Source organism: Pseudopodoces humilis, chromosome 8 (genome assembly GCF_049639895.1).
Source record: "Pseudopodoces humilis isolate 2021_Gansu_Grassland_sample_001 chromosome 8, ASM4963989v1, whole genome shotgun sequence".
Taxonomy (NCBI): domain Eukaryota; kingdom Metazoa; phylum Chordata; class Aves; order Passeriformes; family Paridae; genus Pseudopodoces; species Pseudopodoces humilis.
The window spans coordinates 17,935,683-17,961,723 of record NC_142207.1 but is presented as its reverse complement, the minus strand read 5'-3'; the positions used below and the strand labels follow the sequence as shown (position 1 = coordinate 17,961,723).

The 26,041-nt window shown below is 35.5% G+C and overlaps 1 protein-coding gene across 3 annotated transcripts; it reads left to right on the top strand.

The window, feature by feature from the left end:
* Nucleotides 1–3,204: 3,204 nt before the first annotated feature.
* SLC38A11 (solute carrier family 38 member 11) lies at nucleotides 3,205–25,559 on the top strand. 3 transcript variants are annotated; one of them, XM_005519746.3, is made up of 12 exons: nucleotides 3,205–3,274; nucleotides 5,518–5,635; nucleotides 6,044–6,118; nucleotides 6,692–6,826; nucleotides 8,472–8,537; nucleotides 10,150–10,256; nucleotides 10,418–10,497; nucleotides 18,537–18,607; nucleotides 19,398–19,559; nucleotides 21,267–21,379; nucleotides 22,025–22,156; nucleotides 24,061–25,559. In XM_005519746.3, exons 1-12 carry the CDS (start codon nucleotides 3,245–3,247, stop codon nucleotides 24,304–24,306), a joined length of 1,335 nt encoding a protein of 444 aa, XP_005519803.2. In that variant the 5' UTR covers nucleotides 3,205–3,244; the 3' UTR covers nucleotides 24,307–25,559. The 3 variants fall into 3 exon arrangements, with proteins under 3 accessions (XP_005519803.2, XP_014104728.2, XP_087915078.1); XM_014249253.2 differs by lacking the exon at nucleotides 19,398–19,559; XM_088058952.1 differs by lacking the exon at nucleotides 22,025–22,156.
* The last annotated feature ends 482 nt before the right edge of the window (nucleotides 25,560–26,041 follow it).

Genomic DNA, 26,041 nt, shown 5'->3' with positions numbered 1-26,041 from the left:
TAAAGTGTCATGTGATTATAACAATCATTCCTTACAAAAATTGCTCATTTTCTTCTGTTTTATTCCTTCATTTAGAGATAAAAGGAAATGTAGTCTTCTTTATATGTCAATTTGCATCACATGACTTATTTTTCTAGGCCTGCTTTGTGTTTACTCCCATATCTTTAATCTTATATGGTTTCAGATGATTCAGACATTCTTGGAGTACACAAAGAGCTTATAGTATTGACTCTTTGTTCTTGTTTTTTTTAATGCCTTGTTTGCTTTGATATATTTAATGCTTGTGAAAGATGCCAATGCAACTGGCATTTAGAAATCTAGTTCTCAAGCAGTAACACTGGCAAAGTAGGAGTTGTAACAGCGCAGGCTTTTCCACAAAGCTCTGCCAACATGGTTCAATGCCATCTCATCCTATTATTTATTATAGTTTGTACACCTTGCCCAGTGGGGATGTCAGGCATGTTTGTATGTAGTTTCCTGGATCATTCTTGGAGTTCTTTCAGACAGCCGTATTCATGGCACATGTGCCATTTTCCAATACCGCTGGTACCACTGACATTAAGCAAAAACTTAGCACTACCTTCCCCAGCCACAAATTAATTTATGATTCCAAGATGAATATATCTGATCATCCCAAATCATTACTGCTTATATTTTCCAGTCATTGTATTGACTAAATAAATTTAATTGTATTAAATTAATTCTATTAAATTAATTTACAATTAATTCAATTTAAGGCATTATCTCCTTGTGTTTAGTTCTCCTTGTGGAAAGGGTTTTGCCATGGAAAATTTCTCAGAATGCTCTCCAGTAAACAAAAAAACACCCCTTTGCTTTGTTCTGGTTTTACTGTGATTGCTCTTCCCATACAACCTTAAATTTCTGTGGATCTTCAGGATTCTCTTGCAGAATTTCTGGTCATAGATACTAAAGGTACTAATAAAGATTCCTTTTTGGTGATTGTTGCTTTAACTCCTTTTGGCCTCCTTAGGCCCCCTTCCGCATTTCATGAAAATTTATGGTTCTTTTTTTTCATTTTTTTAGACAAAAATCCCATTGTGCTTATCTTTTTTGAAGGTGCCATCTGTTTGTCTGGCTTTTTTTTGTAATTGTCTCCAGTGTTGACATCCTTCAGAGCTTGATCCTGCAGCACAACCAGAAGGGTAAACAATTGTACAAACTGTCCTACAGCAAACTCCCAAAGAACACAATGTAAATAGTAGATTATGGTCTTGCAGTGCACCCTGCAATTTTATTCACAATGTACTGCAAGTCTTAATGCTAAGACTAAAACCAGTATAAAGCATTCTATAAAATAACCACATTCCAAGGCACAACAAGAAGTACAAAGCAATCCAAGTAATCAAAAACTCTCATAGAATAGGAAAAGCATCTCTGCACAATCTTTTGGGAAGTGCCAATTCCTTTCCCTAATTCACTGTTACTATAATGAATTTAAACTATTAAGTTCATAAACACTACTTGGAATCATGCCCGTGTGATCAATAGAAGTAAAATTCTAGGACTCTTAAATAACTGGGTGCCACATTCAGGCACCAGCCCCCTTATGCACTAAGAGCTGCATAGTGGGAGCTGTATTTCATTTATTAAAAAAAGCCTGGAGGATGTATCTAATTAATTATAAGGTTATACATGAGAAAGTATTTGCACAAAACAGAAATTATTTTCTAAGGTAACTAATGCACACTCCAAACAAGTATTAAAACAAAATCATGTTATTCAGGTTAAACAGAACTGTTTTAGAGCATGTGGCTGTTAGATACAGAGGCCTTATGAGGAAATGGCTACAGTACTAAACATAGAGAGCCTGGTAGCAGACTGTCTTCAAAACCTACTATACGCTTTATTACACTCTGCTTTAAGACAGCTTAATTCTCTGGTTTTACACAGAATTCATTGTACAGTCCAAGAACAAATAGCTTTGCTACAAATCATGGGAATTGGATCTTAGGCCTCTCAAAGTTTCTTTGCTGAGTCATGTCATCTGACTAGTCACACAAGAATACATGTCAGCTTGTAGCTTGTCATGGAGATGATTAGAGATTTTTTTTGAAGGAGCTGAAGCTAATGTGCTTAAGCAGCTGAACAAAAATGTCATATATGCTCTTTATGTGCACTTTGTTCTCCATATTAAATCATATGCATCATAGATCTTTAAGGACAAAATTACTGATGCACAGCACATGTGCTCCTTTAACCATCACAGTTTACCCTAGCAAAGTATTATCAAATATAGGAGTTTTTAAGAAAGGAAATTAGCACGCTCTATTTTCTCTGCTATTTAGTTGTCATCTTTCTGACATTTTTTTCCATAATGATTTAATCTTTTTGAAAATTTTAGGTCCACATTCTGATGATGCCCTCCAGCAATTGGAGTATATTGCCAAAGTTAGGTAGATTTTATTACTCATGTAGGCCCTACATTTTTTGTCTGGCAATACTTCACAAAATTAATGAATGCTTCCAATTTTTTATCAATGCCTACAACTTTCTATTGGTTTTGGTTTAAGATGTATGTTTCTTTGTGCGGCTTGTTCCACATTTCCAAAGCATATTTCTGCTGGATGCTGCTTGGTCTCAGCTCACTATCTAGCGACTAAACTTTCATTACTGTCACTTTGCAGCTTTTCATTAGTTTGGCCTCTTCCCATAATTTCACTAGAACCTCAGTATGTTCTTTCTCTGATTCATCACTCTTTACAGCAGATTACCCTCCCTGAGGAGAATAGTGCCATCAGCAGCGATATTAAAGAGCAACCACAAATTAGCAGCTAGGACATCGGACCTGGTTTTCATTACACGTCCCACCAAGAAAGCTTTCTTGGTGCCTCGGTGTAAATGAGGATTGGGTAAACTCGAAGTCTCACAAATTCAGGGCAGAGAAGCGCTTACTTTCTGGAATGTTTCCAGTGAAGGGGCCGCCCGGAGGAGGGGCCGCTGCCTCACAGCCCCCGCCTGCCCGTGCGAGCCCTGGGCTCTCCTCTGGCACCTGACCGCGGTCCAACAGGTCCCTGCAGCCGCGGGCCGGGCCGGGCGCGGCGGGACAGGGGCACACCCGCCTTTCCCACACGGCGGCGGCGCCGCGGGACCGCTCCGAGCCCGCCTGAGGGGAGCCCGTTCCGGGCGCGCGGGCCGGGCGCCACCGGCGCCCCCAGCCCAGCGGGCGCCGCGAGGAACGGGAGCGCCCGGCCCGGGCCCGCAGGCCGTGGAGCCGCCACCGGCCATGGAGCCACTGCCGGCAGCCGCTCGCCAGGTACCGGGCGGACACTGGGGGCGGGCCAGCCGCGGGACTCTGAGCGGCTCAGCGAGCCCGCCGGCACTCTCCGGACTTGTCTCTGCGCTCCGCGGCCCCCGGGGATGGGTATGAGGGGCACCGCGGCCGGTTGCGGCGGCTCAGGGCGACCGGCTGCTGGAACGTCCCCGCTCCCCCGTCGAGAGGGCGGCAGCGACGGCCTTTCCATCTCTGTTCAGTTGCCTCTCAATTCGTAGGAGGAAGAAAGAGCGATAGGTACCACGCAGCGGGAGAGATGCGGTCTCGGGGGCCTCACCTTTGTGAAGCAGGGGAAGTGTGGCTGCTCGGCACGGCCGAAATTGGGTGTCGCGTGTGGAGCAGAGCGTGAGCGCCCCATCATCTCCTGCCGCGCCCGCTGCTGTCGCTGCCATAGCGGGTGGCCTTGGCCGGCCCATGGCTCTCAGGGGGCCCCGGCAGAGGACCCTGCGAGAGGCAGACGCTCTTAGCATAGGAGCCGTTTCACCCGTGTCACAACTTTTTGTGCCCTTTCCTTTTGCCCATTTAAATATGTCCCTTCCAACTGGGCAAAGGGAGCAGGGTTTAGCAGTGCGCATTGTGTTAATTTCTTGTAGCAGCTGAGGAGGGGAAACTGGACTGTTCTATTCAGTGCAATTTTGCCTGTACTGTACTGTTAGCAAACAGCATTAAAATTTCAGGAGAGAATGACAGTGATGTTTCTGTTGCTGAAATCAGCAGTGAAATAAAAATGTAGCACAAGTCTAGATAAGAAACGACTGAGCGAAAATGTTACTTATGAAACCATGTGATACAAAGAAGATAGGAAGTAGTGGTTAGTTTGCCTGTGATGACACAAAAAACTTGGGGACACCAAGAGAAAATACTAAATGGTAGATTTAGAACAAATTAAAATACCTGTCTCTTTTTAGGATGCATAATTGAAACGTAGCATTCACTGACACACTATATGGTAGATGCTGAGAGTTATACCCAGTTTCAAAAAAGGGGAAAAATCAAGGAGCACTGTGTTAAGAGGTATGATGCACCAAGAACACAACCACTTTGAGAAGTCCAAAATTCATAAACTGAGGAAAGCTGGGACAGGGAAGTTATTTGCTAACTAGCTATTTCCTATGTTCTTATGCTCTTTCCTAGGCACCTTTCATGGTCATCACTCAGAAATGGGATACCACGCTATACTGGCATTTGATCTGAGACAGTATTACCCTTCTTATGTTAGTGCTGCTTAAGGATTAAAGGTTCCACTTCAATGTGTAACCCTCCTAGAGGGAGACAATCTTATGCTTGTCAGTTTATGTGTCTACCCGCAGATGACTTCAGATCATGACAGATTTTTCAGTAACTTTAATTTTTTCCAGGAGTAGTAGTAACAAGAATCTGAGTTTATACTACCTCCTTTGTATGTTAAATAGGCTGCTGCATCCACGACATAGTAATCATACTTAGTACACAGAACAGAGGCAAGCATTTTATTTATTAAATGCTTGTTCCTCTCTTGAATTTCACAACTTCAGGTAAAATACAGTCTTTCTAGTGAATAATTCTAAAATGTTCTCTGGCAGCACAGTGGTAATCTAAGGAGAGGATTATTGCATGTTTATTAAAAAGTTCTTTTATGAAGATACAAACGTTAATTTTTGAAGCTACTGGCTACATATTGTGCTTTGAACTTTGGTTCTTTCCCACAGAAACTTTCTGAGACTAGTTGATTTTATAGTGTCATTAACTATTCATAATTAACTAAACCATTGAGTGGCACAGAAATAGTTAAAATACTGGATAAAACCTTGGGTTAGATTATGTTAAGATGTTGGCATGCTTTACTAGGAAGTCTTGAAATTAATTTAATTTCCTGGATTCAGGAACATTTTTTACTGACCAATTTGTATTAACCAAAATATTTTCAAAAATACTTTATTCATATGTCTGCCTTTGAAACATGGCTAACAATGTCTTTATTTAGCAGCCTACCTCTGAATTTATATATATCTCTGTCCTTCCACTTATTATTTTTCAGAGAATTACAGAAGATTACGGGTCAGACTTATACAGGAATTAACTGCTTAATACCCCTTTGATTTCTCACTGAAAAAAATGGATTTATTTATCAAAATACTTCTATAAATCTATGACCATTTTTTAAAATTTTTAATAGACTGTATGCAAAATCCGTGTTATCACCCATTTTTCTCATGTATAATGTTTTCCTTGTTTTTGTGAAACAGGTAGAAACAGATGACCAAATAGCCCTCCTTAGTAAGCCCAGGAATAAAGGAGGAAGCAGTGATCTGGCGTCAGCTGGGTTTAACATTATTAATTCAATCATAGGATCAGGCATTATAGGTAAATCTACTTTTCTTCACTATTCTGTATTCAGCCTTGTTTTTTCATGCGTGAGTATCCAACTTGGAGAATCACACTGACTCCTTACTTTCTGCTGCTGTTTTTAAAGATTTTTCTCTCTATTTATTTGCTTACTTTGCAAAAATGCAGAGGTGAGACCACACTTCAGTGAAAAATACCCTAGAGTCTCAGCCATAATGATCAGAGAGGTTGGACAGATGCTTACTGAACTTCATACTTAAGCAACACTTTGTCCACTGAAAATTATCGTTTTGAGGTTATTAAGCATGCTGGTCCAAATTGGGAGATTAGTAGCATTCTTTAAAATCTAAATTTATCTTTATTTTGATTCTCACAAATAAATATTTGGAAAGTGTCTTCTAGAATCTCTTCTTTTCTGCTTCACAGGATTGCCATATTCGATGAAGGAAGCTGGTTTTCCTCTAGGAGTACTGCTTTTGTTTGTGGTTGCCTATATCACAGGTACTCTAAAGGCAGTCTCTGTTGTAAAGATAAAATTAGCCCTTCAATATCTTAGCTGATCTTGAGCTTAATGATACCTTAAACAAGTATATCTATGACAATAAAAACGTCTGATTTCTTCCTTACCTCACTAATCCCTTGAGCAGATTAGTAAAAGTCAAGAATTACACTGTACAACATATGAAGCTGCTTTTTACTGCATTTATTTTCATAAAGCCTTAGTTTCCGAGTTGAGGTAACATTTGAAAGAATGTTCATATTTGTGCCCTCATAATAACCTGTTTGAGTCCACTGTTTTTATGTTAATTGACTGAATCTTGAGTTTTAAAAACAGACCACAGAATGAAAACCTTTGATTATACTATGATTTAAAGTATTTTTCTTCCAATATGAGCTTATAGCTCCTGGGTTTGGCTGGTTGAAAGATTTTGTGAGATTTCTCATCCCTGCTCTTCCTAGTGCCACTGCTTTTCTTCTTACAGACTTTTTCTTTTTAGAGTAAGAGAAGGTGAAAAGTAATCAACCACAAGTTGGCTCATATTATCTTTTAACAGTAATTTTATATTTTAACAGACTACTCCATTATATTACTGATCAAAGGAGGAAATCTGTCCAACACCAAAACCTATCAAGAGCTGGTCAAAGAAACATATGGTCTTGTAGGTTATCTAATCCTTTCAACTCTCCAGTTTTTATATCCATTTATTGGTAAGATCACATAAAATATAAATGTTTAAGTTTTATAAGTAACAAGCTTCTTCACATTACTTAATTGTTTCACTAATTGAATATTAAGAACTATATGAAGAATGTACTGTATATGATTCTTTGCTATTTAAAAAAAATTAAATTTATATTGTGGGTTCTGACGAATGACTGAGGAGTAATTCAATGAATTGAAGGATCAGAATAATAGAAATTAACTGAAATGTAAGAGCAGATAAATTCATGATCACACATACAAAAATTAATGAAAAAAGTAGCCAGAAAAATAACAAAGGAGATTCTGTTCTGGGTCAGGTAGCAGAGCATAAAGCTAACGTATCTTAAACAAAAGGAAAATATGAATTTAGGAGTATACTGAATTAATATTTCTTTCAGATATGTAGTGTTATGGTAATTGGGGAAGCCACTGTTCAGCTCTAGCTAGAATATGATGTGCTGTCATTGCTCTTCAAAAGCATTAGTTCAGCCAATGAGGTGCTGGGAAATTAGGCAGTCATGACCCCTTTGAAGAAGAAACAGTAAATGAACAAAAAGGTATAATCTGGGCAGGAATTTATTAGGCCAGAGGTTAAAGTTATATTCTGAATCTGTCCCCAGCTGTAGCAGCATAATTAAATCAAATCTTAAATAATGTTATTATTTTCACACATGGAGCTGCAAGACATGATGACTTGAGATATCAAGAGTCTGCACTTGGTGATCACAGAGTCACAGATCAAAATTCCTATTTTGGGTCTGGCTACAGGTACCTGAGACTTTTAAGGATGTCAAGTTACGGTTACTGCAGGCATTTACTATACTCCTTTTTAAATCAACTACTCCATTGATAAAACAAAAAAGAATTGTAAAGGTCTCAGTTCTTACCATAGAGCTATGGTTATGCTCTTGTATGTGTTTGAATTAATTTATATTAGTAGTGACTTTTTAATGACTTAAAATTTCACAACACTGAGTATTTGTGTATAGTTAAGGTCAATACCTAGATATATGCCGTCTAAATGGTGAAGACCATGGAGTGTATATCTTGTGTGTATGTATACACACGTGCACAAATTTACACACTCTTAGTGTAGAGTTAGATAAGAATGAAATCTGAGTGTTAAGGCCACAGCACTTAATAATGAGAGGGAATAGGGTTCCATATCTGATATCTTAATCTGTTTTCTTCTTTTTTCTGGTTTAAAGAGCTTGCTAGCTTTTTGCATGAGCTAGAAAGTCCTTTGCATTTCATTGCAGAACTGATTATTAGACTACCACAGGAGATTTACTAAATAGAAACAAGCATTTGAAAATAAACTGACAAAGAATTGCTATTTGAAACTGTTATAGAAAGCCTTTTTTATCCTCTTCTGAAATAAGTTCATATGGCCTTGCTTTTTTGCTTAGGCAGTACCTGTTAAAAAAAAAAAAAAAAAAAAAAAGGAAGCATTAAATAATTATTTTTTTTAACCTGAAACAAAACCTGTTGCTGCTATCCAGAATTCATATTAGAGGGATAGTGGCATATAATCCTGAAGTCTACAAAATGTGTGTGTATTCAGTGTTAATCAAATATCAATCAAATATTAAGTGTTAATCAAATATTTTGGTTATGACTTGTACTAACAAAAAACTTATTTTCTTTAAGCTATGATCAGTTACAACATAATAACAGGAGACACTTTAACTAAAGTTTTTCAGAGAATTCCTGGAGGTAAGATGCATTTAAAAGTTTTAGGAATGGGGGATTATGCATTGGATAGAAGCATAGCATAAATATTTTTGGAATTACCTGTAATTTAGCTTCTAAATTATTCTTAAATTTAGTTCAAATCAAGAACTTGAAGCATATGTCTATGAGTGGGGTTTTTGAGTTTGTTTTTTTTCCTTTAATAAGACTTTCCCCAAAAAAACCCCCTATGAATCCTAGTCCTTGGCTATCAGTGGACTCAGTGTCAGTGAAGAGACCAAATGCTTCAGTGAAAATACTAAGCAAATAGAAGTGAGTTTTCCACAGTTGTGTATTTACAAGATTATTGGATTTTGTAATTTTTTTTAGACAGTTCCTATAATAATAATAATTTAAATAGCGAAATTGTACTTCATCTAGTGAATAATTCTGGATAAATTGCAAATAATATAATGAATGTAATGCTTTTTAATTCATGCCCCATTCTTTCCCTTCCTGTGCTCTGAGTTTCCACAGCAGCATCAGTGGAGCAATTTCTGTATGTGTTTGATATCTACTTTAGCACAAAAGCAGCTAAGATAAAACATTCTTCACTGGGAAATTAGACTGAGAGAAAACATGTCTGTAATGCAGTGGAAATTTGTATTTGTATGAACTGTTTCATTTCCACAGAACTGTGATTTTTAGCATGTGAAACCTGAAAGGTGTGGAGGTAGTTTTAATTGTCACACTGTTGTTCTGTGAATACCTGATCAAATTGATAGTGACAGTGAATATCTAATAATTTATACATAATATGACTTCTAGGGGGGATCACCAGCATGGAAAATCTTATTACCTATCCAGTAGAATACCTTCCTGGAAAGAGGTGGAAAAGCATTATAACTTCCCAAAGAAAAGAGGGAACAGAACACCGAGTTTTCCATGTCAATTGCCAGTCACTTTCCAGCCATAATTATTCATCAAGTATTCATTCAAGCCAATGATTTATGGTGGCCTCACTGAAATTTGGAGATGTTTTATTTTAAGTTGTCATTGGCTTGAAAAAACCCACCAGTTATACAAACAAATCCCACCGATTGCATGGAATATTATAACAGCACAGTTGCCTTCACATTGTAATCTACTTTGCAAGTGGAAGCTGGCTGATGACAAGAAAGGAGGTGCTCAAAAGAAATCTCAAAATTAACTTATTTTAGGCCACTTCTTTTAGAACAATGCTGTCCTAAACAGCACAGTAATTGATGTCAACCCAGAGTATAAAAAAATTGTCAAGACTGAATGGCAGAAAGAAGTAGTAGAATTTTTTACTTGCAGTCTCCCAGCATTGACCCAGACAGGATGAAACATGTTAAAACCAATCTATATGTAGGAATCCAGAGCTTGCAATTTTGATTTAATATATCCCATATGTTATGCATTTGGTTTGAATTTGCAGAATTCTTGTGTTTATGCCCATGCTGTGCATGGCTTTCTCAGTGTTAGTTAATGCCTAGTTTTCAGTGTTACTTAGCCTGAGTAAAGAGAATAAAAGCTTGATCACCAACAGTTTGTTACTTCTAATCTTTCAAATGTAGCTAATCTTTTCCTCAAGTTAGTCTCTTAAATAAATAATTTATTTTCTTTTTTGCTTTAGTTGGACTGGATAACGTGCTTACCGACCGTCACCTCATAATTCTTCTTACCACCATCATCTTTACATTACCTATATCTTTATATCGAGATGTAGCAAAATTGGGAAAGGTAAATCATAACAGCAGTTGATTTTTGGTTTTTTGTTCTGTATGCCATTGAAAATAAGTGCCAGTCATAACTTTGTGTAAATAATTGACAAATGCATTATCCTGCCCAAAGGACAACCTTTCAGCAGCTTACTGACTGAATTAATGTTTTCACCTTTACAGATATCTCTTCTTTCTCTGATTCTAACCATTGTCATCCTGATTATTGTGATGGTGAGAACAGTAACCTTCAGTCCACAAATGTGAGTATTCTTACACTTGCCACAACATGAACTTCTATTCATATATAATCTGTTATTTCACTATTGCATTTACTTGCGTAGCTGTGGAGCATGCCTGTTTTGGAACAGACAGATAACTGAAAAATCTCTATCAACAGTAATGCAAAATGAACAGCTAAAAATCCATCATCCTTTTTAATTTTTTCTTCTATTGGGTATAAGCAAATTTAGAGAAAGTCTCAAAACCCTTAGAGATAAATGGGAAATTATGGATGACTAATAGTAGGGGGTCCTGAACCAGCATGTGAGATTGTCAGTCATTTGAGATATTTATTTTTTCCATTATTGTCAGACTGCCTATATTTACAATCTTAAAATAGCTACTATCCTAGGAATATTTATTTTTCTGATAAAATAAAATATAATAATTTCATAATAAAAATCATATACAAAGACTGAGAATTTTAGAAAGTAATACAATAATAAAACCTTTATTTTTTCATTTTGTATTTCTGAGAAAACAGCTGTATAATATGAAAAATTTGTACTCTGAGAGTAGTATTTAACATTGGACATTGGAGTGTTCTAGACAATTCAATACACATACATATGTGTTGTAACAATATTTTTATGATTATATTGCAAGAAAGTGTTATGAATCTATTGTTATTTCTTAAAGGCTTAGAAGGGCCGTCTTTTTTCTCATCCTTTAAATGTATAGATACATTAATAAGGATGACAAATTCTATTTCTGAATGTGCTTTTTTATTTATTGGAACAGGTTTATATGGTACTTCTTATGTTTCCCTAAGTAGATTCTTCCACCAGGATTTTGTTTCATCAGTGTTAGGCCCAATAGTTCATTTGTATTACTGCTGTGATACATGGGTTAATTGCAGGGTTTTCAGGTTTAATGGTAGGAAGATGCCTAGAATAGCAGTTTCTTAAGTTGTGCCAGATGATGTTGTCTATCATCCACAAAATCTCTCCCCTCAGAAAGGTGTGGAACTTCCCTCCCCACCATATTTCTGGAGCAGCATGTTTTTCTCACTGTGTGTCAAAGGGGTATTTAAAAGGTTAATCTCAAAACTCCCTGTTAAAAAAGGAAGAAGCTATATATAATAGTTACTGATAACCTTGTTACTATGGTAACATTTCTTCTCCACAGTTGTGATGCACTGAAAAATATGGAATGCATGGTTTTATTTTTTTCTTACAGTACATGCTGTTCAGTTTTGAGTGATTCTTGAAGTTTTACTTCTTAATTCTTTAGAGACTTCCATTTCTGCCTTTACACTTCTTGTTTTCAAAAATGCATCTAGCAAGTTGATAAACAGTTGGTAATATTTTTTCCTCACCAACATTTTGTTAATGTCTATTTTTACTATCTTTGCTATTTTCATTTTACAGTTAGGCATACACTTCAATTGCTAAAACTCTCTTCTATTTTGTTAGTTGTATAGTGGTATGACTTTTTTTTTTTGCAATGAAAATAAAGAATAATGTTACATTTTAACATGGGTCTCATCATATTACAAATGAAATGAGTTAATTAACACATTTACTGTGAATTCTTATTAAAATACAATAGAAGTCAGAATTCCCAAAGAGATTTTAAAAATCATTATTATAAAAGCACAGTCCTTGTATCTGTCATATAGAAAAAGAATTTGTACAATCCTGGATAAAGGTTTGATGGGGACAAAAGTACTTAATCCCATCAATTTTTATGTGACAGAACTCATTATGTGCCTGCCATTGGTGACAGATGATTTCCAAGAACAAACTAGACAATTCCATGGTTTCCCATTCCAACCCTTAACTAGCCTTTTCTCATGAATTCTTCCTAAATGTGTATGACTCCATTTCATATTGGTTGCTTCTTGGCCTGGATATGGATGGCAAACTATGCTTTTTCAAGTGCTTGAAAAACACTTGTAAAAAAAGCTGTAATTTGTCCCTCTTTGGGGATCCCTTCTATGGACAAAACCTTTGGAGTTTCTCTGTTTGTCATTTCCTCTGCTTCTCATCATGCTCAATGGCTGCCTTAAGTTTTCTGCAAATTAAAGTGGAATCATTGTGTTCTACCTGCCTGGGATATTCACTCTGAGGAGCAGAGAAGAAAGATTGATGTATCTTCAATGCAAATGCAAATAGGTGTTGTAAGGTCCTTTTCAACTGTATCCCCTGGGGATCCCATGCCTCTGTTTATGTAACCTAGTTTAATGTTAGCCTCTTTGGAAAATAGCATGATAATGATGAATGTGCCTTGAGTTTAGTCTAGTAGCAGTCTAGTAGAACTACCAAGCATGAGGTCCTCTGCAGAATTGTTTGCTGGTGGATTTTCCTTTCTTTAATACTCTTCTCACAAAGTTTAGGATTTGTTCATTTGTTCTTCCTGCCTTGTTCTTGTGAAGCCTTTTTATCCTCTGCATAATGGTTAAATTTGTCATTTCAGAATTGAATGCTGCTTCATCAGATAATTTCTCCATTTACCAACATATTTATGATTTTTCTTTTTTCATCCCATTCTCTAGCATGACTATGCTAATTGCACATTTCATGCTTTCCATTAAAGGTACTTTTACCTCTTTGTTCCATCATTCAAGTCATTGCTGAATACATTCAAAAGTACTGGACTCAGGTCAGGTTCCACTGGTATCCCATTTGGATATCTTCCCACTTTGATAATTACTTTCTGAGTAGTAATCAGTTTTCATTTACCTTTAGATTTTTCAAAGTGAATATTTCTTTCCTTTGAGAGGTACAAGATCATTATGTGGAAATGATGAAACTTTTTTTGCTTAAATGCAATCTATTCTCTAGTTGAAAATTAAGTCTTATTTGGACAACAAAGCAACAAAGGATTTATTGCTATTGCAATAATCTGAAACTTTCTGCAATGTTATAGACCACCAGAGAAACAAAAATAATACTACTATTTTAAACAGGAATTGCAAGGTTTTGAATGTTGCTTCTTTTTTCGTTTGTTTTCCTCTTTATTTGCTTTGAGTTTGGGGCACATTGTCCAAGGACATTTTAGGAATGTTATTGTCACATACTCATGAGAAAAAAATAAGATGCCAGATTACTTGGTTTGATTTATTTCCTCTTATGACAAATATAAAACTGAGGTACTTCTTATTTTCAGTTTTGGTTTTGATAACTATCATCCATATGATTGTTGATAACTGAGTTACATAATAAACCTGCATATAGAATGCAGTGTTCTGGCTTATTAAGAGTTCGTTCCCAGTATTTTAAGATGTTGGATAAAAATACATTTTGACCTGATCTTTATTCCCATCTGCTTATGGCTGGGTATTTACTTACTGTGATTGTAAAAAAATAGGTAAGAATTAACTCAAACTGTAAAGCGCAGCATGCTAATACTGCATGGAATAACTTCATGCTTTGAACCTGAAACTAACATTCCTTGTTGTAAAAATATTTTATGTAGCTTATAAAGAGAGATCATTTTAATTTAATTTGGTGTTCTTTAGCAAGAATGTTATGATGTCAGTGTCTCCATAATACATAAATGTCTATGAAAAACTTCAAGAGCATCTGCTACACATAAAGAGGATGTGAGAATTACTCAACTGGCAGCTGATCACAGGGATAAAACACCAAGGGCTCAGGAAAAAACTTGAAAGTAAAAAGTTGATTTTTTCCTTCATATAAAAAAATCCAGTAGTAAGGAAAGGTAAACTTTGTGTGATGAAATTAAAAAACCCAACTAAGCTACTTTATATTTACAGAACTGTTAAGTAATTCATTAAGGAAGAAAGAAGAGTAGAAGTAGCTGTGTCTAAGTTGGGCTGACATAATAGCTTTGCCTTGTCTGTGTTCTTTCACAAGATGACTTTGATTAATATAAAATCCAAGGCTAATGTGAGCTGTACTCATTTTCTTTTCATTGTATTGATTAAAGTTATATTCAGCATCTATGAACTTTTCTGTATTTTTCAACTTTTGAAAGTTTGACTTTTAAAAGTCAAAAATACCTAAAAAGTTATTTTACCTTAGAATAGAATTAAATTGAAATGTTACAACTGATTTTCTAAATGTTTAAATCATTGAATTAAACCTGAATGAATCTGTGAGATGATTCTGGATTATATTGTTAACTGCTGGTTTGCACCTAAACTTGGCAGCTGGACACTCATCTTCAATCCAAAACAATGGTGGTCTTTTGCTCATTCCAACATGTAGCTCCCCGCTCAAACGTATTACTTTGTTCTTCTCTAGAAATGACCTTTCTTTTTTTCAAGTCAGTGTTTCATAGACATAAGCTGGTTGAGATCAGGGATATTTATTTCTCTTGCCTTCATTAAAGATGTTTTGTTTCTCATGCACTCTTCTGCTGCAGCATTTATATAGAAATGACTGAAAAGACTTTTGTATCTTCATTGATCCTAAGATGGGGACTATTATGCTGAAAGTATTTTACAAGAAGTAAAAGGCCATCTTAGACTGCCAGATTTTCCCAACTCTTACTCATGATCTGCGTGCTTTCTCTGTTAGGATGTCTTATCCTTTGCCTGATTCATCTGTTCTTCTCAATTTCCATTTCTTACGTAAATTAGCTTTTTAGAACTCATTAATTTGTTTATTATGGTACATTTTCACTTACATATACTGAAGACTGAGTAATCTTATTTTCTTACCCTCTGTGTCTTCATTTTTAAGCCTCACTACCTTTAGTCTGTCTTGCTTTTGTCTTAGTTTCAGCTAAAACTTTTTCCTGTATAGGAACTCCCTTAGACTGTCTTTTTACTCAGTCTTTTACTATTTTTGTTCCAAGAACTACAGGTAAATCACATCTCAGTTTTACTTTGTGTTTCAGCTTCTACTGTATATGGTAGACAGTACAGCTGTCAGCATTTAGTTCAAAAATGTATTTCTTCTCTTACCTTTCATTGTTTCATCTAACTAATACTTCTTCAATATGAAAAAACTTCCTGTTCATGCAGGCATAGCCTATGCTTTTATACATGAGTGAGAAGTGGAGAGCTAACTGGTTTTGTCATTCATGGATTTTCACAGCTAATGCTATTCTTGTATAAGCAGCAGTTAAAATCTTCCCGTAATAACTCCTAACAAGAATGTAGGTCAGAACAAAGGTCAAAAAAAAAAAAAAAAATCATCTTAAATTGTAGCAGCAGGATTGAAAAACCACAACAAGTTATCCTGTATTTTTGTGATATTCTTTCAGTGTTTGTATGCATCTGACTACAGAGATGCATATATTTATGTCAATGTGTGTATGTTTACTTTGACAGATGATGTTTCCATTAACTGCCTTTTGATTTGTGAGTGATTTTATGTAATTGTTCATTATATGGCTCTTCCATAACTCACACGTACTGTTTTCTGACAGTTTTCTCTTTCTGAGAAGTCTTTTTATGTAGTCTTATTTTATATAGATGCTTTCATGTCACCTGCACCCTTTCCCAGGAGCTTTTCATAAGTCTCTGTATACTGCAGACTGAACTTGGGGGCAGTTTCTTATTGATGTGATCACAGCTCTAGAATTGTTGACTCTCAGTTCCAAACACTCAGAAATGAAATTTCTGGCTGTGTGCTTCACTGCATGAGATCCCTCTATTCCCACAATATGAAAATGTTTTTCAAAGCACATGCAGCATTATGAGTTACTGAAGAAAATGGCACATCTGTACCAGCATACATGTAGGACATAACAAGCTGTTGATAGTGTTCAAATCAGGGATCTGAAATTCTTCCTCTATTTTGCAGCTAGAATGGAAGGATTTTATCTTCTTAGGCTGCTAAATAAGCAGGATTTTGTTCTTTTGGATTTTTTCCCCCAAATAATACTCCTAATCTGATTTGTCATTCATTGGTAGAGCAAAGCAGTATCTTGGTCTTTTGCATATTTCTAGTGCATAAGCTAACACTATGCAAGGTGAAAACCAGCTCCTGTGATTTGTTTTTTTTAATTAATTGGCCACTTTACTAAAAATGTATCAAGTGAAATTCCTGTGCTTTCTGAATTCCCTTTTTAAATCTGTATTTGTAGGTGCTCATAATATGGCATTGCTCAGGATGTACCATTTTCAAAGAAATTAAATGTGTTTCAGGTGAAAGCATTCTTTTTTTCTTGTGCATTTAAAATATTTTGTCTTATAAGGTATTAGATAATCTAACTTAAATATTGCTAGGAAAGAGTCAAAGAAAACTGATAAATTCTGCTGTCAAAGAAAAATGTAAAACAAATTTTCATTTTGTATGTTTATTATCAAAGCTGACCTCTAGTGGTTACAGAATGGAAAAAGTAGAATGTTAGCTTCCTTTATACTCTTTTTATTTTGAAATATTATTGCAATTTTCCCAATCAGATGTGAACGTTTGAATGTTTTCCTGAAAAATTTTACATTCAAAATTATTAATATTAATTTTTCAGATGCATCACTAGGTGTAGTGATTTGAAATCAGTGGCACTATAATATTAGGGGAGCGTATAAGGAACAACAGTAGCTGTAGAGGGTCAGAACTCCTGTTTCTCAAGATGAGCACCAGATAGCTCCATTTCATCCATAGCACTTTACATCTATGTGCTGAGTCTGAGGATATTTTAGGAGGGCCATATTCAGCTGCTTAAGGCTCAAAGCAGTATGTTATAGCAGTTCAAGACAATATACTGTACCTGAGGACAAAAAAAGGGAACTTGATTTTATATTCAGTTTCTGTTAACTTCAAAGTTAAGCTTTACAACTACAGCTTAAGAGCAGAAAAGTCTAAACTGAATGTCCATTAGGTACTTTAAATCTCAGTCTTATTAATATGGAAGAGGAAGGATTGACTATTTGAACTCAAGAAATAGTAAGATATGAGTTCTGAAAGAGGAAACTGCAACTTTTTTTTACTTTATTATTATTACTTTTATTTTAATCTGTTTATTTTTAGGGGCTGGAGGTGTAATTTAAATATTTGAAAGCAATGAAACTTGGCATAGCATATGCCACTACAGCTGTCAAAACCAGCAAGAGGGAGAGATCACCAAAGAGAGGGAGAGATAAAGCTGCTATTGTTACCTTCACATAACTGGCCTGAGTGCCATGCTGCATCCTAGGGCAGCAGGAAAAGAGCATCTTAAGGCCTCAGGTGACAGCAGCTTTCCCTGTAAATAAAAACAGAGCATTCAAGGTTAGCAGTAGCAAACTTTTTAAGAGCAGGCTTCTCTGCATTGTTTTTCATTGTCTTTGCTTTAATATTACAAATTCAGTATTTAACTAGCTTGTGAATTCCATTTGATGTTTTTAGCAAATTTTATTTCTGGAAAAGGCTGTTTGGTGTCCTTCCCTATTTTTTCATTTTGGCTCCTTATTCCAAGATGAAGTTCATGGAGTAAATGGTTTTTAACAAAGTTTGCTGATGGTCCTCCCATAAGCATTGCAATTATCAAAGGTTCAAATCTGTGAGTGTATTTTAGAGGAGGAGGTGTGGGGAATATTACATTCTTGCCTGACTGTAAAAGTCTCCATCTACTCTCTTACACTTTCTTTTATGTTTTGGGAAAAGTAACAGAATCTCTTTACTATGAGGAACAGTTGGAAGAGGTGTAAAGAAAGGCAAACTCCCTCACTTAATTTGTAGCCTAGTAAAATGGTGTCTCTAGACTGCATTGATTACGTATCTCAATTCAAAGGTAGAAATTGCCTCTAAATAGTCGGAGGGCATTTTTAGTTGAGATAACCTTAGTCAGAATCAGTAACAGTTTTTACCTTCTGTGTTGCTGTCTCTTGGTATATGCTGACTTGAAGAGTTTATTTACAAAACTGAAATTTTTGTTTCATTTTTTGTTCAAAGGCTGACATTTTTGATTGTAAACACTGGTTACCATGTTTGTTTTGAATCAAAGAAAGGGAGATGAGAAAGGTATCTGCCTTGTTGCAGCTTGTTGATAAACACTGGGGCTATTTCAGAGAGTTCTGGAGATCTGTCTAGCAGCAGTTCTGTATTACAGCTTATTACCTGAGTAATTTTTAATAATTGATAATTGAAAAGAGGGTAATCTATTTAAATGTCTGTTTTAGACCCAAATCAGAAAATGCATGGATATTTGCAAAATCAAATGCAGTACAAGCCATTGGGGTGATGTCATTTGGTAAGTGTTTTTTGCTTTTGTTGATTTTCTTTTTTTTTCAATATTAATATTTTGAACAAGGATTTTTCTTTAATCTTCATGTTAAGCTGGTGTAGAGAAAAAAAAGAAATTGGCTGAATGATCCATATGAATGTCACTGTTATTGTGTAAGACATTAACCTCATCCATTGTCCATTTGGCCCTAGAGGCTTGCCACTGTATCAGAGACAGTGTGCACGTGAGTCCAGCTCACCTGTGCAGGTCATCCTAAAGCCCCTGCATCATAGGGTTCATCCAACTGATAAACTGAGGGAGCTGGGATCATTCTGCATTCCCTTGGGTAACCTCTAACAGAAAAGTCCTCATTCTGAAATCTGTTCCTGCTTGCAGGACCTGGTATATTATTTCTTGTACACATTGTGATAATCTGAATCCTCCCAATGATTGCTGCTGCCTTCAATGGATGCCATATGAAGTCTGAAACTAGCAAATGGCTCTGTAGATTTTTTTAAAAGCTTCTCAAATCTACTGTTGGGTTCTTAAGAAGAGCAGGAAGAGGAAATAGCTGTGGAATGGAGATGTGGAGGGTGTGAAATGGCATAGCATTTAAGTAATGTAATCAGAATCATCTCAGGATGAATATAAACCTTCATCAAATCAACTAAGCAAGCAAAGGTTCAAGCCATTTATCTTTGCATTCATTGCAAGATTAATGTTTGTATTTAATAATGAGTGGATTCAAACTGTGCTGTGTCTCTATGCATTTATGCATGAATTTGTACATTGGCTTTAACTGTCATGTGTGTTTCAGCATTCATCTGCCATCATAACAGCTTTTTAATATATGGGTCTCTGGAAGAACCCACATTAAAGAATTGGTCTCAAGTCACACATATGTCTGTGGCCTTTGCTCTTGTCATCAGTGTAGCGTTCGCTGCCTGTGGATATATGACTTTTACAGGATACACAGAAGGTAAACTGCTTGATCCCTCAATTTTGGTGCTTGCTATAATCCTTATATTTCTGCCTTGTCATATCTCGGTGACTATAAAAATGCAAAAATCATAGTAGATTTGGGCAGAAATAGGACATTCCTCATAGTTACCTAACAACTAAAACAGGGTCCAAAATGTTACCTACATGCTAATAGCTGTTAGATTCTTAAGCATAAGCCTCACCAGTGGAAGTCCCCTTTGAATACTTCCACCATTAAAACACTTAGAGGACACTTGTGAGGACTACACAGCTGTGATTTATCTACATAGTCCAGCAGCAGCGAGCAGCAAGAACAAAAATTCCCTACAGGGTATCTGGTATATATCTGTGTATATTTTCTTACTTTTTTCCTGTCTGTAGTAATACAGCATCGTAGAGATATTTCCTATTTTTGCAACAGCTGTTCTGGTGTTACTAATCCTACTGTCCCCTTTGTGGGTATATGAATACACATAACTATATATAAGCAATGTTGCATCGTGCTATTTAACATTGTTTTCTTGAAGTGAAAAAGATATATTCATAAGAACAAGGTATAAATTGGTTTCAGTGCATTACTTTCTATTGGGAAAATACACATTTCATAAGCAAGTGTATTTTCTGTTACTTAATAGTGACATTCTGGATTGTAGGAGGAGGCTTCCAAGCTTTTTCCTTATCTGATGAGCAGCAGCATTTAGTTGAGAACAGAGAAATTGTAGGATGGGGACTCCTGATTTATTTGTCCTTTTTTCCTGCCTCCAGTGCTTACTCTAGCAGAGTAAGTCACTGTCTTAGATGAACTGTAGGTAGACCAAGTTCAGGCTGGCTGTGAACTTTCAGGTACAGAAAGCTCTGCCTGCTTTTCTTCCTCAGCTGATGCCTCTTGTGTTAGCAGGTTCCATCTCACCTTCTGTCTCCCCTTCTGTCAAAATCTTTTGGCTGTTTAAAATATGCCTTCTTCAGTGTCATTGTGATCCCTAAATGAGTAAATCATGCAACAGTATCATAATCACATAAAGGAGAACTGATAGATCATCTTGTCAGTCTTGCATTGTCTCTTGTGCCTCAGAGATCATTATTACAGATTCTTTGTGGCAAACACCAAGCAAGATGATTTGAATTTAAAGTGGTGCTTTTGTTTTTAGATATAAGAAGATTTGCAAGGTAATAATCCCTATGTTTATAATGGGCTTTTGGGGTCAGAATACTTGAAATTCTTCAGTTTATTAGCTGTGATTAGATACTATCAGGGAAATGCAGTTCTTCACAGGTAAAAGGTGAAAGGTAACTTTCACCTTTTTTTATGTAATTGTTGTTCTAGGAGTTTTTAGGGAAAATTTGTCTTTTGCACATAAGCTTTCTTTCTGAATCTGTCACATATTTAATCAAACACCGGCATTTCATACAAAATCTGTGTTACGGGAAAGATAACAGATGACAAATGCTGATATGTGTATTTTAAAATATTTTTTGAAGATAAATGCTAGTTGAGATAAAAACACTCCTACCAGCAGCAGAATAAGGTGAAAGTTGCTCCTGGACATAACTTGTGACCATAACTAGTTTCTACTTACATACTTACATAGAAGAGGGCATCAGAAAATCTCAGTTACTTCAGTAACTCCAGTAACCTGCACTTCAAGTTGCAAATATAGGTAAATGTTGTGAAGTTCAAGCTAATTGGTGTTTTGCTATACCTCAGGAGATATATTTGAAAACTACTGTAGAGATGACAACCTTGCTACATTTGGAAGGTTTTGCTATGGAGTTACTGTAATTCTGACCTTCCCCCTTGAATGTTTTGTGACCAGAGAGGTAAGAATTTATTACATTTTCCTTTTAACACTGTTGTTATATATTAATAATATTCTCACATCATTAATACATATTGTAGCTGAAGTCTATGGTTGATCTGTGATAAATAGCAGCATATTTTATCCTGCTACATGCAATGAGTATGGGGCCATATAATGTTGTTTTACATTTATTATAGTATTAGTCAACATTATATTAATAATTACTTAATAATATCAGGACTGCTTAAAATTCCAAGTTTGGCATAAATGACACTGTTGTTACTGTTTTAAGAACAGCCAAAAATGTGTACTTTTCATTCTTAATAGTTTTGCTTTTTAGAAGTATCTCCATATAGGAAATCCATCGATTCAATAAATAATTGTAAGTAGATTTATTTTGTAATGGGCAAATGAGAAAAGAGTAAATCCTAAAATCCTCCTGGTATAAGTAGGTCAATTTGGCAAGCGTTCTGCAATTTTAGTAATGTTAGTTATGAGTTATTTTTGGAAGCAAATGAAGATGTTTTCTTGAAGCGAGGTAAGTAAAATTCAGCCAGTGTATTCTCACCCATTCCTTTAGTTTCCTAAGGTTAGAAGGTTTGGAGTAAGCTGTTGGATAACATAAGGAGAAAAATCAATGTTTAAAATTTTGGTTCTGTTTCAGGTGATTGCAAATGTGTTTTTCCATGGGAACCTCTCAACAGTTTTCCATGTTGTTGTGACAGTAGTTATTGTTGCTGTGGCGACTGGTGTATCGTTAGTGTATGATTGCCTTGGAATAGTTTTAGAGCTGAATGTAAGTGAACCTGTGTACTCTTTTATTTAATAAATCACTTATTAATAACTCAGAACTTTGTAAAATCCACAGCTCTACTGAAAATCTTACGTAATTTGGCAGTCAGTAGAAGTGTAAGAAGAAGGAATTCTTGCTTCAAAAACAGATAACGAAAGGTGAAAGCAACTTCAAGAAGTAAAATTCATATGGTTGTAAAATTCATGTTTGTGGAGGGTTTAGTTTTGTAGATATGACAAGTGGCTATGACTTACCAAATGTGTTTAAGCTGCAGCATCAATCACTAAAATACTCATCCAAACTGTATAGTGGTACTGAATTTAGCATTTCTCTCTCTCATGCCTGCTTCTGATGAAGTTGGCAAATTATTAAACACTGGGGCAGATTCTAGTGACTGATTTGTGTCAAAGGGGCAAAAAACAAAGAGGGAGGTAGAAAGAAAAAAAATCAGCTATTGCTAAACCACAGGGATGGTCACTGGAAATACACAATTTCCTAAAAAGCAAGCATTTCATCAATTTAGGTTTTTTTTTTTTAAGCAATTAGTCAGTAAAGCTGATAGGTTTATTCAGTTGCAAGTAGAAGTTGTAGCCAGGCATTTGCATGGGTAGCTCCTATATTCTGGGTTTTTTTCCTTTCAAGAGAGAATTTAACAATACAGCTGTGGGTATTTATTGGATGTAATAATTGTGCTCAGATTGTTCAGTCTTGTTATCAGCATTAGGGAAAAATGAATAGACAGAGTGTTTACATATGAAAGAAAGGTGATCTGTCTTTTCAGCTGTCTTTCTGTCCAGCAGAAGAGCTGTCTTTTGGCTCTTCACCACAGATGGCATTTGATATGGTTCATCTGACCCTACTTACTCTTTCCCTGCTTTCTGGTTTTAGAACAAAACACGAGCCGTTGTGTTTGCCTGGTGGTAATTCCCCAGGGAAACTATTGAGTCATATGGGAGTCGAAGAGTCACAGAGTTTCCTTTGCTGTTCTTTTACTGGGATGCTGGTTCGTGTTACTTCACAGACCTAAATCTTAATTTTCATGGAGAAGATACTTTGTGCTTATACCTATTTCTGATGTCTATATTGATCACTGTTAACAGGTTCTACCATACAAATATTGTGACTTTTGTACAAATGATGATGTAAAGTTATTAGTTAGGCTGGATTACTATCTCACCACCATAATTAAATTGAAACATAGTGTTTGTTAAGTATGAAACAAAATGAATGTTCAAAATTTCTACATATTGCTCCCTTTTGACATGTAACTCATATGCTAATCTGCAGTGGCTTTACTGTAAAAAGAAATTTTTTAAGTGTTTTTGTTTGTCCATTTCTAAGAGAGCATTTAAAGAGGAGCTGAATTTTTAGTGAGAGCTCTGTCAAAAGGAGCTTTACTTTCATAGGGAAGTCAACCTAAATCAGGTTATAAATGTCAAAACTGATCAGAATTCTTTGAACTACTACATGATGCTTCCACTTTTCAAAAGATTTTATTCCTTTTGAAGGCAGTGTTATATCTAAACTCTTCCATGGAATTATCTTAAATATTTTAATTCAGTTCAAGTACTGAAGTACTATGTTTGGACTATATCTCTTAAGCTGAGAAACTTTGGGTAATGAGATTTAATGCTTCTTGCAATGTTAAAATGTTATTCTGTATCGGCAAAGCAAAAACATTTCAATTAATCTGAATTATTTGAAATAGTTTAACAGATATTTTTGAATATTATTTGGGACTTTGAAAAAAAGGCTTTCTGTACAGCAACATGTGAGAAGGCCTTTATCATCTGTTTTCACAGTTGCATCAGTCTAATCACAACTGTTTAAAAAGTTCAGGTTTTTGTTCTTCACATGTAAATAAACATGCTTATGAGTTTTTTTCTATTGCTCTTTCCCACACACAGGGAGTTCTGAGTGCTACCCCACTTGTTTTTATCATCCCATCAGCGTGTTATCTAAAGCTGTCCAAGGAGCGGTGGAACCATTCAGATAACCTCATATCCTGCCTGATTCTTGTTCTTGGTGTGCTGGTGATGGCAGTTGGGTTTGTCATGACTGTCTTGCACCCCCAGGAATGTAGCCATGGAAAAGAAATGTTCTACTGCTCCCCTAGTAATGTTTCTTTACACAACAGCACACTTCCACCATAGCACACATAGGCAGCACACCAACCTCCAGACTAGTTCTGGCACATCTCACAGTGAGCCATACATGTCAGTTTAAAGGAGAGCAGAACAAAGACTTTTCATGTTTTAAGAAGCACTGAGAATTTTAAACTTTATAATTGTATTTACATATTTGATTTTATGCTGCTGTCCTTTTTCAGGTAAGGGTTCAGTTTTAATTGTTGAAACACAAAATCTCAAAGGTGCCTTTCAGTACACATTATTTGAATAAATTGCAAGCCTACCAAAAAGATTGCATTTTTTAAACTTAGTCTTCAATGCTGTTTAAAAGTTATAAATTAAATGTTTTGTAATATAAAGCTTTTCCATGTTTCATTGATTTAACTTAGTTTTTATTAATTTTATAATCCTTCATGTATATTTATTAGCACATTATAGCAGGGAGCTTTTTGAAGTCCTGAAAAAAAGTATGTCTGAATCTGTATCACAATTCTGCTATTAAATTGAAAGACCCTTTTTAATTCTGTCTTTGATTTTGCAGTAACTGTCCTTCAGTGCTGAAAGCTTCCCTTTTACAGGATCTTGAGTCAAAGGAAATTTTGTATTCTGACTGAATTGTAACTGATACAATTTAATTGTAAGTGTTACAATATGTAGTCTTGTAATTAAAAGATATTGCACGAATAAATCCACAAGAGTGTATTTAAAAAGATTCAACTAGGCAGTCTTTGTAAAAATTTCAAGATTGACAAAGCAGGAAATTACAGTACAGTTCAATTCTTACATTTATAATGCTATTCATTATTTCTGAAACTGAATTGAAACTAACATTCTAAACATGATTATCATTCTAGTCCTCTGTTTCTTTTCAGGATATGACTAATTATTTTGTCATGGTTTGTCAAATTCTGGTGATTTGTTATGTTTTCCAAAATTCATTTAACATCAAGGATTCATGTATATGTATGTATGTGTATAAATATACATATATACTTAAGTGTATATATAAAAACAGACTCACGTGACTATAGAATAGGACTAATTTGATGTTGAGTAATATGAGTATCCTTAGTCATATCAATGCTGTCATTCTGAAAATGTTTTGTTACCAAATCAAAATGTGTACTTGAGTTAATTTTGGCATTACTGTGATCCTTGTGGTTTCCCATTCCAGCTAGATGCATGATGCTACTTCATTTTTATGCTACTTAATGGGGATGGGTTTTGTCTTCATCTTCCATGATGCATTCAAGACTTCTGGCTAAACAGATCTGTAAGCAAGGGTCACTAGATAGTGATAATACTTGTAAGAATAACACACTTCTTAAAAGTAGTGCTTCCAAAATAAATGCTTTAAATATTACTGGGGTTTTTGGTTGTTTTCTTTGGTTGTTTTTTTTTAAGTTGTAAAGCTATTAGAGAGGAGTGTGAGTATTATTCTGCTTTCATTTCTCAACATAGTGTCAACTTTGAGGGTGATAATTTATTTGTTCTTCGGGTACCTGATACTGTTCACAGAGAATATTTCTCAGCAATTTAGATTCAGTAATAGCCGATCTTTTCTTGGCTGTGGGTGAATTGTTACTGAATAGATTCACTTTCTTCTATGCCAGATGGGTTAAACCCAAATAATATTTCCTTGTGACAGATAATAAGATCTTTTTGATCAATCATAATTCTTTCATGAGCTTTGTTGTTCTTTTTTTTCTTGTTTTTTTTTTTTTAACTTTCTGTGCTTTTCTACTTTGTAAATTAAAAT

Coding starts and splice junctions, on each gene's coding strand:
- SLC38A11 (XM_005519746.3), top strand. CDS start 3,245: ATGGAGCCACTGCCGGCAGCCGCTCGCCAG. Junction 5,636..6,043: donor CATAGGATCAGGCATTATAG/GTAAATCTACTT, acceptor TCTGCTTCACAG/GATTGCCATATTCGATGAAG. Junction 8,538..10,149: donor TTTTCAGAGAATTCCTGGAG/GTAAGATGCATT, acceptor TTTTTGCTTTAG/TTGGACTGGATAACGTGCTT.